We start from the raw sequence: 14,162 nt of genomic DNA on the forward strand, positions 1-14,162 counted from the left end.
GGGGTATTTACAGATGGGGTGGCCAAATACAAATTGATTTGGGGGATCCTTGACATCAAAATGTTTGAGAACCATATTGCTCTAAAATTAAACAACAGATTATTAGAGACTAGACAATACAGATAGCACTGCTTATTTTGGGCCTGTTTGTTTTCATAGATCCGCGGTTGCTTATTTCTCTCGCAAGATCTGGTGACCACTCTGGTGCGTTGACAGCAGACGACACGCACGTATACGCACGCACGCACACACACATACAGTATATACACACAGGCCCATGTTATAGCGTCCACCCAGCAGACAGACTGTGTTATTATTCCAGAGGAAAAACTCTACTATTGTCGTGTATGTCGTGTAAGTACAAAATATATACTCCACTCAAAAACATGTCGGACAGTTGAACTAATTAATAAATCAAGTCAAGCTTATAAGTACGCGGTCCTTTCCTCTTCAATCGCGCTGTTAGTGTCGATGTCCTCCTGACACAGACATGTTGACACACATTTCTGTTAATATTACTGTGTTTTCGGTTCTGTTTTTTTTTCTTTAGTGAAGGCTGCAGCAGCAGCAGCGAGCCAAGATGGAGTGTGAGTGGAAGCCAGACGAGCAGGGGCTCCAGCAGATCCTTCAGCTGCTCCGAGAGTCCCAGTCCCCGGACACCTCCACGCAGAGATCGGTCCAGCAAGTATCCTTTTCCCCGGGATAGCTATAGTGTTATATAGTGGCCCACAGCACAGTACACACAGCACGGGCGTCATGGTCATGGATCTTGTGTTGTGGGTATTATGTGCTTAAGAGTGTGTGTGTGTGTGACACTGATGGCTGCATCATTCTGGCCTAGTAGTAACTAACAAGCTAACGGCTATGATGATTAGGTCCTATCGCTCGTTATTGGACGAGGCTAGATGGTGTTGAGCCCAAATTGATGATCAAATCATTTGTTTTTGGTCGAGTGACTCACGGCAATGGTTTTAGGTTACTAGAAGGGCATGCGGAGCCCCGTCTATATAGGTGCTTGTTGACATGCTTGGTCAGCCTGGCTGTTGCACCCACCCAGTGCACCCAAAAAAAATAATATATACTGTGCTTATTATTGTGTAGGTACCATAGTAGGTACACACAGAATTTATTAACTGCATTTGTCTATTAGCTATAGAGCTGTCACACATATGGGGAGATATAATATTTTGACCACTGTGCATATGCAAATTACAATACAATACAATGTAGATGGCAAGACAGACAGCATGTTATTTAGATATATTCATTGTTTACCTGATATCCTATATACTATTTTAGCCTATATTGTTTAGACTGCTATAGAGTGCTAGAATGCTTGGTTCCTTGGTGTACGGTGTACCCCTGAGCATGTGATCCTATAGTGTACCGAGACTATACACGGTCTCTCTATAGCCTATTTGATGTGTGTGTTTACTTAGCTTATTGTAAGTCGCTCTGGATAACACCTCTGCTAGGCCTACAGTACTTAAGTGTACAGTCTAAATTGTAAACATAGCTAGAGATTGAGCTGATATACCGTATACCTAGCAATGAGAACGTGCTAAAAGTAGTGTAACTTTCAAGACTGTTTACGTTGTGATCGCCTGCAAAGCGTTACATTGTAATAAGAACCCCTTATCCATCATTATCATTCATCTCTCACTTGCTGGCAACAAAAACTAGACTGTCTCGACTCGACATCACACAAATGAAAACATGAGACAGGAAATTCTCGATCACGAGTTAACATAATGTGGTTTTCTATCAAATGACAACTTCACCACAAAAGCAATTTCAAACGTTCAAAACAAAGTGCAGGCAGATTTTGTTTTTCGGATAATATTCCCATTGAGCCCGATTAGAAGTCATTCAGTTTACTGTAACTTTGATCGCTGTGATTTAAAATATTTCATATTATTTATACGTATTAAAAAGGCCAGAATACATACTGTATTTAAAAATGTACGTATGTCAATATTACAATAGTTTTGAGAAGGATGAGACCGCGCAACTCTTTCCATGATGCAAAGACATACTTAAAGGAACAGGAATCCAACGTTTCAACAATAGACTTCCTCAATATTACAATAATTAAAAGGACATCATGTGTCATTTGTCGAGCTTTGTCACATCCACCAAATCACCACCAGTATCATAATGCCATATACATAGTGTGAGGGATTTAAATTAAATCAAAAAACAATTTCACAAATCATAGTGAGTTGAAATTAAATTCAGACCTACAGTACAGACCTACTTTATACCTAGATTTGGGTCTTAGCTGTCATTTATGGATCCTAATTAGACCGTGACTGTCAGTTGTCAATGTGAGTAATGTCAGTGACATATACCGGTAGTCTGTTTATTTAGTCATATTTAAGTAAGATATTTTAGTTTTCTCATTTAATTTAACCCATTTTGGGAGGGAACCCCTTTTGGTGTTTTAAACATGTTATAATTTAGCTATTTTTGAGAGACAGGAAAGCTATGGGCAGAGAGAGTGGAGACACATGACAAGGCCGGAGGTGGATTAAAATGCGGGTCCTTCCCTTGGTCAGTCCACTAAGGGCAGATTCACACTATGGTCCTGCCCTTGGTCAGTCCACTAAGGGCAGATTCACACTATGGTCCTGCCCTTGGTCAGTCCACTAAGGGCAGATTCACACTATGGTCCTGCCCTTGGTCAGTCCACTAAGGGCAGATTCACACTATGGTCCTGCCCTTGGTCAGTCCACTAAGGGCAGATTCACACTATGGTCCCGCCCTTGGTCAGTCCACTAAGGGCAGATTCACACTATGGTCCTGCCCTTGGTCAGTCCACTAAGGGCAGATTCACACTATGGTCCTGCCCTTGGTCAGTCCACTAAGGGCAGATTCACACTATGGTCCTGCCCTTGGTCAGTCCACTAAGGGCAGATTCACACTATGGTCCTGCCCTTGGTCAGTCCACTAAGGGCAGATTCACACTATGGTCCCGGGTGTGAACTCGGGACCACTTGGCAGACATTGTGGTAGTGTGAATGCTGCGTGCCGTTCCCCGGAGCGGGTCACCCAACCGTCTCCGGGACCGCATGGAGGTAGTCTCAGGTCGGGACCGATTGAAGTGTACTCGGATACGGATCACTGCAATGTGAAAAACATTGAAGTGTACTCGGGTGCGGAAGAATCAAACTTTTCTCAAACCATGCTTTTCTCAAAAACGATGGTAAAAACTAAGTAAACACTACATTTATTCAGTAGTCCACTATGTCAGATTCAGTAGTAGCAGCCTACAAAATACCTGACGGCTGTGTGGGTTGAGTTTTAGAGAATGATACGTAAGTTGCAGGGCAACAGCAGTGCAGTGGCTGCGCAGTGCGCATTGATACAAGTCATATGACGTCAAACTGTTTTTTTTTTCTTCCACACAGACCAAACAGAAACCACAGATCGATTTCACCCATTTACATGTCCCGCCTACCTTGGAGATAGGACGGTTTCCAGACTGAGTATAGCGAGTGACAAAACAGATTCACGGAAAGCATGGATTCAGGCTGGAACCCAGGCTACTAAGCTACCAGTCAGGCACCCCCTTTAGCCAACCCTAGTGTCCCTATTCTGGGCATGTCATAAAAGCTCACAACACATCGCAACGCGGCACTTTGTGAGCTTGTAGATCGGCTATGTTCAGTGAAGTGTATACAGGGGAAAAAAAGGAGTTGACCAAGTATAAAGCCCTGGGTCCTCGGACAACAAAGTATGTAGGGTTTAAGTGGCTAAGATATAATTTAGGGCTTTTTGGCATTTGTATTAGACAGGACCGTGTAGTTAGACAGGAAAGGGATGAGAAATAGGAAGAGACATGCCACATTTGACAGGAGCCAGACTTGAACACAGCTGGTCAGTCAGTGCACTATTAAGTCTCTGTGCCGCCCAGCCTGGGAGGCATACCGTTTTCGGGTTTATGATCTGGTCGGGAGTGGATGGTAACCTGCGTCATGTTGTAGTTTGTAGAGTGGATGGTAACCTGCGTCATGTTGTAGTTTGTAGAGTGGATGGTAACCTGCGTCATGTTGTAGTTTGTAGAGTGGATGGTAACCTGCGTCATGTTGTAGTTTGTAGAGTGGATGGTAACCTGCGTCATGTTGTAGTTTGTAGAGTGGATGGTAACCTGCGTCATGTTGTAGTTTGCAGAGTGGATGGTAACCTGCGTCATGTTGTAGTTTGTAGAGTGGATGGTAACCTGCGTCATGTTGTAGTTTGTAGAGTGGATGGTAACCTGCGTCATGTTGTAGTTTGTAGAGTGGATGGTAACCTGCGTCATGTTGTAGTTTGTAGAGTGGATGGTAACCTGCGTCATGTTGTAGTTTGTAGAGTGCATGGTAACCTGCGTCATGTTGTAGTTTGTAGAGTGGATGGTAACCTGCGTCATGTTGTAGTTTGTAGAGTGGATGGTAACCTGCGTCATGTTGTAGTTTGTAGAGTGGATGGTAACCTGCGTCATGTTGTAGTTTGTAGAGTGGATGGTAACCTGCGTCATGTTGTAGTTTGTAGAGTGGATGGTAACCTGCGTCATGTTGTAGTTTGTAGAGTGGATGGTAACCTGCGTCATGTTGTAGTTTGTACTTTGTAGAGTGGATGGTAACCTGCGTCATGTTGTAGTTTGTACTTTGTAGAGTGGATGGTAACCTGCGTCATGTTGTAGTTTGTAGAGTGGATGGTAACCTGCGTCATGTTGTAGTTTGTAGAGTGGATGGTAACCTGCGTCATGTTGTAGTTTGTAGAGTGGATGGTAACCTGCGTCATGTTGTAGTTTGTAGAGTGGATGGTAACCTGCGTCATGTTGTAGTTTGTAGAGTGGATGGTAACCTGCGTCATGTTGTAGTTTGTAGAGTGGATGGTAACCTGCGTCATGTTGTAGTTTGTAGAGTGGATGGTAACCTGCGTCATGTTGTAGTTTGTAGAGTGGATGGTAACCTGCGTCATGTTGTAGTTTGTAGAGTGGATGGTAACCTGCGTCATGTTGTAGTTTGTACTTTGTAGAGTGGATGGTAACCTGCGTCATGTTGTAGTTTGTAGTCATCATCAGGCCGGAACAACCAAACCGGAATCACTATCACCCAAAATTCCCCGTGATCATCAAGGGCATCATAACCCCTTTTGGTGTTTTAAGCATTTCGTTATAATTTAGCTATTGAAAAATAGCAGATCTACAAGCTCATACGAGCATGTAGGTCTGCTATTTTTGAAAAATCGTGAAAATGTGGCGCTAATCTTTGAATATATATCTTTCAGAGCGAACATTTTTAACTCATATCTTTGCTTCTGGGGGTCCCTGGAACAATATATTTTGAGATTGGCGGGTCCATTCTGGGGTCCTTGACATGAAATAGTTTGAGAACCACTAGCATAGAAATATTTTCAGAAAACTTTCAGGATTTATAAGACATTTGTAGAATCGTCCTCAGGTCTAAATGGGTTAAACCAAAGATTATTTGAGACCACATCACAAGACCAAGTCTCTTGATGATATCGATTTCATGATATGAATTCAGACATCTTTTCCCAATTCTTCCTCACTCCAACCATAGCATTAGTATCACCACTTGCTCGCCTCAATATGAAGTTACGGTATAGGACAATAATGAACGCACAGAGAGAGATTCTAGCCTGGCGACACAGAAGTATCGTGACAATGATTATAGTCTAGCATAGCCAGACGATCAGAGATCTCTGCCTATAATTACTGATACAGTACATTTGGGGACATACAGTATAAATTCAGCTAAACAAACCTACACAAACTGTCCTGAATCTGATACTGTATCCGTATGAAGGACCACCCTAATGTTTTTGTATTCCTTCTGGGATGCTGCAGTGATGTAAATAGGTTCTCAATGTAATGAGTCCCGGGATGGTCTTTTAGATGAGTCATACAGTATTTTGCCATTCTTACAAATTGCGGCATTTAACTCCCATTTAATTCTATATGGTTATAATGTGGTTATATTCATGTAGAAAACAGAAGAAGAAATGATTATTATAACTAAAGTTAGCAAAAATAAACTAGAATAAAAAACATAAAAAACTACTGTACAGTAGTACAGTAGTACAGTAGTGCATCCCGCGGATGCAGAGGTTGTTGTTGTATTGCGTCCCTTAACTATAAACTGCGTTTTAATCTCTGTGCTACATACATCATCATAGATCATCTCATTTCCAGCCAATCACAATTTGCGTCCTGAGACTCTTGACTTTTGTCTTCAATCTTTGTGTTTACACACTTCTGTCTTCAATGTTAGTGTTTACACAAACAATCAAAGCTGGGCATAGGAGCCTGGGGGGGACGGGGCTATTGGCAGCGCCCCTCAAAAACGGGTGCATGCTCCGTTTGTATTGCGACCGTACATGCTCTCCCTGTGTAGGTGCACTGTCTTCCTCAACCATTGTTACAGAGACTCGAGCAGCTGAACCAATATCCAGACTTCAACAACTATTTAATATTTGTTCTCACCAAGTTGAAATCAGAAGGTATGTTTTTAATATCTACATTATCTCTCGCCCCTAATCACAGGCGCTCTTATTGGGACAGTGTACAGTTGTAGACACTGTACCTATTTGCTCAGACACTATGACGTATAATATACGTCATAGTGTCTGAGCAATGAATGGAGAAATATTATTTCTCCGTTCATTGTAAATGGGAATTTAATGTTTGTGTGGGACAGGAAAATAAAATACACTAAAGCCGATTTGCTCAGACACTATGACGTAAATGTCTCCATTCATGGTCAATGGGAGTTTAACTAAAAGGTGAATATAGGAGGGGCTAGTCCCCCTCAAAAAAGAAGTTTATTGTATTGAATTATTTTTTTCAGTTCCCTGATCTCTTTCCTTCCTCTTGCCCATTAGATGAACCGACGAGATCCTTGAGTGGATTGATCCTGAAAAACAATGTGAAAGCCCACTATCAGAACTTCCCCAATGGCGTGTCTGAGTTCATCAAGTGCGAATGCCTTCATAACATTGGTGACTCCTCTCCCCTCATCCGGGCAACTGTAGGTGAGTCACAACATACAGTATCTAGTTCCTTTTGATTATGGCACCATGCCCTCGTCACCTGCCCGCTCCTATGTGTATGTATCAGTGGTTCGCAAAGTGGGGTCGGGGAACACCCAGGGGTCTTTGAGGGAGTTCCAGGGGCGTCATGATAGTTGTTAGGAACCAAATGGACCATTACTTACTTACTTATGCCTAGTCTCTCAAGACAGACTGTTGCCTCGCGTCAACTAGTCTGTCGGCAAGCAGTAGAAAGAAACGTATCACTGGCCTACAAGTATGGACGCTGTAGTTCAGGAAGTCAGCCGCGCAATCACCCAATCACATTTAGTGGGCGGGATTTACATGTGTGTGCAGCGAGGAAATTTCGTCCCACTAGAAGCAAACCTACACGCTTCCATTATTATTGAACATGGCTTCCTCTGGTCAACAAACACCAAAGAAACCTATTACGAATGTATGTAGAGTTTGTGGAGATTATTTAAAGTATGGAGTAAAAGGACAAGTATTTAATTTATTCACAAATCAGGGATTGGAGACTAGTTTGGAAGCTATAACCGAATAACCTGTTGTTGCAGACGATCCACTGAAATCGATTTGCTTAAGCTGCAAACAATTGTTGATGAAATATTCGCGCAATATTTGGAAAAGGTTGGCGATTCGGTCAAAGAACTGTATGACCGAAACAATGCTAGACATAAGCGTTGTGCAACTGCATCTCCATCTCACCTCAAAAAAACGGGGAAGTGCTATCTAATGTTGTCCTATGTTGAACAAATAAGTGTAAACTCCGTCAAACTAAATGTAATGTAAACTGTGTACAGTACAAAGTATGAATAAAAGCGTTGGTTATGATTAAGTGTAACTTCAATCAAATGCGTTAATTGTGTTGTGTGCTAATATTTACGTTTCCCAACAAATGACCCCTTTATTTAAGCAACTTCAGAACAGTCCGTGACGTACAAATATAACGGACGTAAAACAAATGTATTTTGCAGTACAAATTAAAGTTATAAAAGCTTTGGTTTAGTGTTCAATCTGAAAGTGAATTGATTTGGAAACCGCGGGGGCTCCTTTTCACACTGTTTCACAAATCACATTAGGATACAAAGCCTTTCAGACGTGGTATTATCTATATTTTTGCTTTAAACTTTGAGAAGGGGTCCATTACGTTTTACAGGTCAACAAGGACCCATTATCTAGTGTAATCAATGAATATAAATCCTCTTACATTAGCTACATTTATTGTCTAAATTTCAAATTGTGTTGCATATTTATAATAAACTTGATTTAATGGATGGTTGGGTCCATATGATCGTTTGACAGTACTAAAAGTACATTCAGTGTATTTTATTTTAGACACTAATCCCTTAAATACTCAGCACTTGATCAAAATGGGTGATCTATAAGGTCACAATACTAGCACTGAGATGCATTGTGACTCGTGAGTTTAAAGCTGGCTGTTTTTCTGCATGCCATGATGCAACATGCATAAGTAGTAGTACACATGGTTAAATTGTATTTTCTAGCATTATTATGATTAAATGTTAATAAACGGCATGTTTTCAGAGTCTGTAGATGCATTCTGCCCAGCATATGCTGCAGAAATGCCTCGCTCCGTCAACATTTTCACTTGCTTCGGAAAGTAGGGAACACACCGTTGGCCAAGCTTGATATACGAGGCTTTTTCCAAAACCATTAGGTAAACATAATAAAACATCTCGTCGATCGATTAAATATTTCAAACAAATGTGCTGAAGCGGTTTGATATGTTCAACATTGTGTAGAACAGCAACTCTCCTTAGCACACTAGCAAAAATTTCCTCCTCCGTTACATCCATGTTTTGTTCCGCAAAGGAATGGTTGAAAGTAGGAATGAAAACAGTGCGACACAGCGGTAGTAGTGGAACTCGGCGGAAAAGCAAGGGCCTTTTCCGGTTGATAGAAATTCTAAACAGACGTTGCCCCCAGAGTCTAATTTCGAGGAACAACAGCGGAGGCGCTGTTTTCCCGAATATTTGACGATGGGATTCTCAGATTGACTTATGCCTGACACCCTTTCCAGGGTATAGGCCGTCGACAAGGTTCTCGGTCACTGGCATTCTTTTCTATCTGCGACCAGGTGCCTCCCAGCCTCTTGTTGTCTGCCTGGAGATCCCTCCGCCAGGTGTTTTTGGGCCGGCCTCTGTTCCTCTTCCCCTGAGGGTTCCATGTCAGAGCCTGACATAATGGACCATTATGGGCCTGTAACTTTTGCAGGGCGTTGCTGAAAATGAGCACCTGTGCTCACTGCTCAGCTACTTCCCTGGGTAAATAAAGAATTAAAAAAAAATAAGTTAAATCAACATTGATGTTACAATATAAATTGGGGTCCCAGAGATAGATAGAAATGCCTGTTGAATGGGTGGTGGGGTACACTGTCGCAACTAATGTTGAGAAAGACATCAGGTCATACAGTATGCTAATTTTAGCTCCCGGGCAGCCGTCTGTCAGCGTCGGTTCTCAGGTGCTCATTCAGCAACCTCTCTTCACACCTTCCAAGCCACCCATCTCCCCACTTCATTCCACTGCCAGTGTGTGTGTGTGTGTGTGTGTGTGTGTGTGTGTGTGTGTGTGTGTGTGTGTGTGTGTGTGTGTGTGTACGTGTGTGTGTGTGTGTGTGTGTGTGTGTGTGTGTGTGAGTGTGTAGTAACCTGTAGTACGATTTCTTTATGCCACTTATTTGTTATTTAGCTGTCACCTTATATATTAGATTTTGGGTTCTAACTAACAGAAAAGACATTAAAGGTGAGTAATTCATTAAAAAATACATTTATTACATTTTGCTCAGCTGCTGATTAGGCTGCTATTCAAATATGAAGACAAATTAAATCAAAATAGATTAAAGGCAGTAAAGGTACTACCTTTCCTAATATTCGGATAGATTTGATTAAAGAATACCTACACATTTGTGTAAAAGGTAACAGTAACTCGATTAACCATTCTATTATGATTCATGGATTAATCGTTGCAGCGTTAGTATTCTGTTTGGTGGAGAGCTATACCTTTACATGACCGCATACTGGCATCAGGAAGCTACTGTAGTCCCAGATCCACATTGGAGCCACGGCGTTCCCATTTGCATCCCAGAGACAGTAGTTCACTTTTTATACCTTCATCCTTCATCCCATGGCCCTCCACCAGACCATGGGATGAAGGTCCCTCCAGGCTATGGGAATGGGATACGTCCCTGCTAACTAGTGTACCGTAGTTGACCGCAGTGCATTCTATCCTCTCATTCATATTATAGGTATCCTCATCACCACTGTGGCCTCCAAGGGAGAGCTCCAGAACTGGCCAGACCTTCTGCCCAAACTCTGCCAGCTGCTGGACTCTGAGGACTACAACACATGCGAGGTGAAGCCTGGTTCACGCTTCATTGGACGCTTTTCCAAAGTTATATGACCTAGGAATCTTAATCCTTGTCGTTCTGTGTGTGTGTGCGTGCGTGCGTGCGTGCGTGCGTGCGTGCGTGCGTGGGTGCGTGCGGTGTGTATGTGTGCGCCTCCGTGCAAGCACCAGTGATGTAAATAGGTTTTCAATGTAATGAGTCCCGGGATGCAGGGATGGTCTTTTAGAAATGAGTCCCAGGGACATTTGATGTGTCCCACAAGGAGTCATATTTTTTTTACAAATTGCAGCATTTACCTCCCATTTGATTTTATATGGTTACAATGTGGTTATATTCATGTAGAAAACAGAAGAAGAAATGATTATTATAACTAAAGCTATAGCAAAATAAACTAGAATAAAAAACAGTCCAGTAGTACAGTAGTGCATCCCGTGGATGCAGAGGTCGTTGTTTTATTGCATCCCTTAACTATAAACTGCGTTTTGGGATGCAACATGCACCCTATTTTAATATCTGAAGCGCTGACAATGTCAAGTTCATATCACACTGCTCCATGGTGTTGTAGACTAGTACATGCTCAGATGCAACAGCTCCTAAAATAGCATTCTAAAATGGTTATACCATAATGCTGGCTGGCGGTGGCTTCAGGCTGTGATATGAATCCATAATGTACACTCGTTGTGTTAACAGGAGCTGACTAACAGTGTTGCGGCTCATGCGAACACTGATTGCTTTTGTTAATTTATAAACTGTGATATGACCCTCCTGTGTGGGGCAGTTATTGCTGCTGCTGCCCGTGCTGTCATGTGTTTGCAATCATTCCCCCCCCCCCCACACACACACACACACACTCATTTTCTCCACCTCACTTGGTGTCAGGGCTGCTTTATTATCACACATGTGAAAGAAGTTTCAAAGAATGATCTCCAAAGCGAGGACAAACTGACGGCAATTTCGAGCCTTTATTCCAGAGGTTCCCAACCACTGGTACTATAGTACCACTGGTGGTACTGGCTATTCAGCCGTGCTGAAATGACCATGACAGCACACCTAGCCATGAATAGAATGTTTGAAGAACGGATGAATCACATTAGAAATATCAGCAGCTGTGCTGATTAGACAGGGTTTTGTCAGAGCAGCAGCATAATTGGATCAGAGAAAGCAGAGGAGAGGAGAGAGGGGGGAGAGAGAGAGGGGGAGAAGGTCATGGTCAGTGGAGAGTGGACGGTCAGAGAAAGCAGAGGAGAGGAGAGAGAGAGGGGGAGAAGGTCATGCAGCGAAGGGCCTCGGGTCAGATCGTAAGGCAGTGCTCTAGTTTACGCTTTTTCTTCATGACAGGCGTACAGTGTGATGATCTTTGCTTCTGGGGGGGTCCCTGGAACAACATATTTTCAGATGGGGGTCCGCGGCCAAATACAGATAATCTTGGGGGTCCTTGACATGCAAATGTTTGAGAACGACTGACATGGAAACATGGGGTTTTTCAGAAAACTGTCAGGATTTGTTCCCAGGTCTAAATGGCTTAATGGGCTCGCTGCAACGAGTTGTAGGTGCCACACTGTACTGTACGGTACGCTGTATCGTAGTTCTATTAAAAGACTGGAAGCAAATGTGTGGAATGCCAAGTGCTCAGAGCGCTGACCGATGGACGATACCCAAGAGCAGCTCCGCTGTTGTGATTAATGACAGCTGGACGGCAGGTGCGCTAGTAGTGGCGCCAGTCAGGGCCAGGTTTGTTGTCACTGAGGAAGACAGAGAAGGCAACATGTGCTCTCCATCGTCGCCTTGTTGTCGTGTCTCTCAGGTCGCCGGTCTTATTTGATCATTCAGGTATAGGGCCAGAGCCATCTATTAGAAGAGTTACGAAACGATGTCGAGGGGGGGCAGAAACCGAGCGCTCGAGCGCGGTTCATGCAGCCTGAACTGAGACCAGCTGGAGTTGGAAATACATTGTTTTCAACGAGGGCGGCGCAAACAAGAGCTATTTTAACTGTTTTAAAGTGATGATACTGTATCTGGAAGAACGTGTAAAAATGTTTGCTAACCTGCCTAATCATAGTTTTGTTTTCGGTGAAGAGGTGGCTAGTAAAAACAGAGAGATGTGTTGTGCGAGCGGAGGCCACCGCAGCGTGACGTCATTACCTCACCATGCTATGTCTAACCAATGCTATGTCTAACCAAAGGGTAGTCACCTCTTCACCCGAAATCTGGACTATGAATAGTCTAATAGACCTGTTCGATGTTCCTTGCGTTGTCCTCCAGGGAGCGTTCGGGGCCCTCCAGAAGATATGTGAGGACTCTGCAGAGATCCTGGACAGTGACATCCTTGACCGTCCTCTCAACATCATGATCCCAAAGTTCCTGCAGTTCTTCAAGCACAGCAGCCCCAAAATCAGGTGCATGGGCTTGGATTTCTACTCTACAGCTTAGTAATTACAATTTAGGCTTTTAGCAGAGCAATTTGGGGAGTGTTGGCTGATGAATGAATATCAACATCCTAATGCATCCTAATAAAAATTATGACAGGCAATTCCTGCTGTCAAAATATGACCCCCCCTAGTCAAAAAACACTTTGTTTGAAATAGACACTCATGCTTTCCACTGACCACATGCCCATGTTGCTGACGTCGACCCCAGGCAGGGTTCGAACCCACAACCTATTCTGCATGAAAGACATATGCTCTAACCACTACACTAGGGCGACAGTATAACATCCAAACATTAATAACGTGTACATTGAAACTATACAAACTATACGATGTCAGGTCAACAAATGAAGCTGCCATCTTTCTACATAACATGCTATGATGCTATCCACATTACATTTATTTTAAACCTTTGCATAAGCCTATTTAACCACTCAAACGAACCTCACAATGGTTGACACTCAGGGACTAGTTATTGTCTTTTCTGTTCTCTGCTAATAGTCAAACCTTTTCAAATATTATAGCAGATCACGAGTCGCGATGAAACACTTTGTGAGCTTTACTTGTAGATTGTCTATTTTTGAATAGCCAAAGCCGCTCATCGTACAGTACATCATGCAACATATTAAGCCCTTTAAAACAGGGCTTTTGTTTTATTAACGTTACACCCGTACTGTGTGCGTGTGTGTGTGTGTGTGTGTGTGTGTGTGTGTGTGTGTGTGTGTGTGTGTGTGTGTGTGTGTGTGTGTGTGTGTGCGTGTGCGTCACAGGTCTCATGCCATCGCCTGTGTTAACCAGTTCATCATCAGCAGGACTCAGGCTCTGATGTTGCACATCGATGCCTTCATTGAGGTACGTTGTTGTTGGAATATTATTTGAACTTGTATTGTTTTTTACCTACTGTAAATTAACATGCTACTTGATCATACTACAGCTATCACACAGTAAGTATCAAAAGTAATAGATCCGCAAGAGCTTGAGCTTGTAGATCTGCTACTTTTGTGTTTTACAGTAATCCTGAAAAGTAACACTTTTAGACATGAGGTTTCCACCCGAGAAAGACGTTTATAGAAACATATTATTATTATTATTATCTTTGGTGAAAGTGTCAGACGGACACTTAAAGCACGGTCTAGACGTCTTTGGAAAAGGCAGGCGATATAACTACAAATCCACATCCTTCCAAACCTTGGAACCTTTCCTTGGAGCCTGTGCACCTCCCGAACTACGGTTCCGCAAGACTGTCCGAACGCTGGCGTCGGACACAATATGAATTGTACTTTAGTCAGACAGAGCTGATCAACAGA

The 14,162-nt window shown here is 42.8% G+C and overlaps 1 protein-coding gene across 2 annotated transcripts in view; it reads left to right on the forward strand.

Annotated features, from left to right (window-relative positions):
* Positions 1-266: 266 nt before the first annotated feature.
* Positions 267-14,162, forward strand: part of tnpo1 (transportin 1) — a 51,184-nt gene continuing 37,288 nt past the window's right edge. For both annotated transcript variants that reach the window (XR_013963456.1, XM_080756179.1), the window contains exons 1-7: positions 267-354; positions 551-685; positions 6,435-6,510; positions 6,892-7,041; positions 10,328-10,434; positions 12,692-12,825; positions 13,626-13,707. Coding sequence is in view for 1 of the 2 variants with exons in the window: in XM_080756179.1 (XP_080612305.1) it covers positions 581-685; positions 6,435-6,510; positions 6,892-7,041; positions 10,328-10,434; positions 12,692-12,825; positions 13,626-13,707 (654 nt within the window). In the remaining variant the exon portion in view is untranslated. The remainder of the gene's footprint in view (positions 355-550; positions 686-6,434; positions 6,511-6,891; positions 7,042-10,327; positions 10,435-12,691; positions 12,826-13,625; positions 13,708-14,162) is intronic.

This window comes from Protomyctophum bolini, assembly GCF_963924005.1.
Source record: "Protomyctophum bolini genome assembly, chromosome: 22".
NCBI classification, from domain to species: domain Eukaryota; kingdom Metazoa; phylum Chordata; class Actinopteri; order Myctophiformes; family Myctophidae; genus Protomyctophum; species Protomyctophum bolini.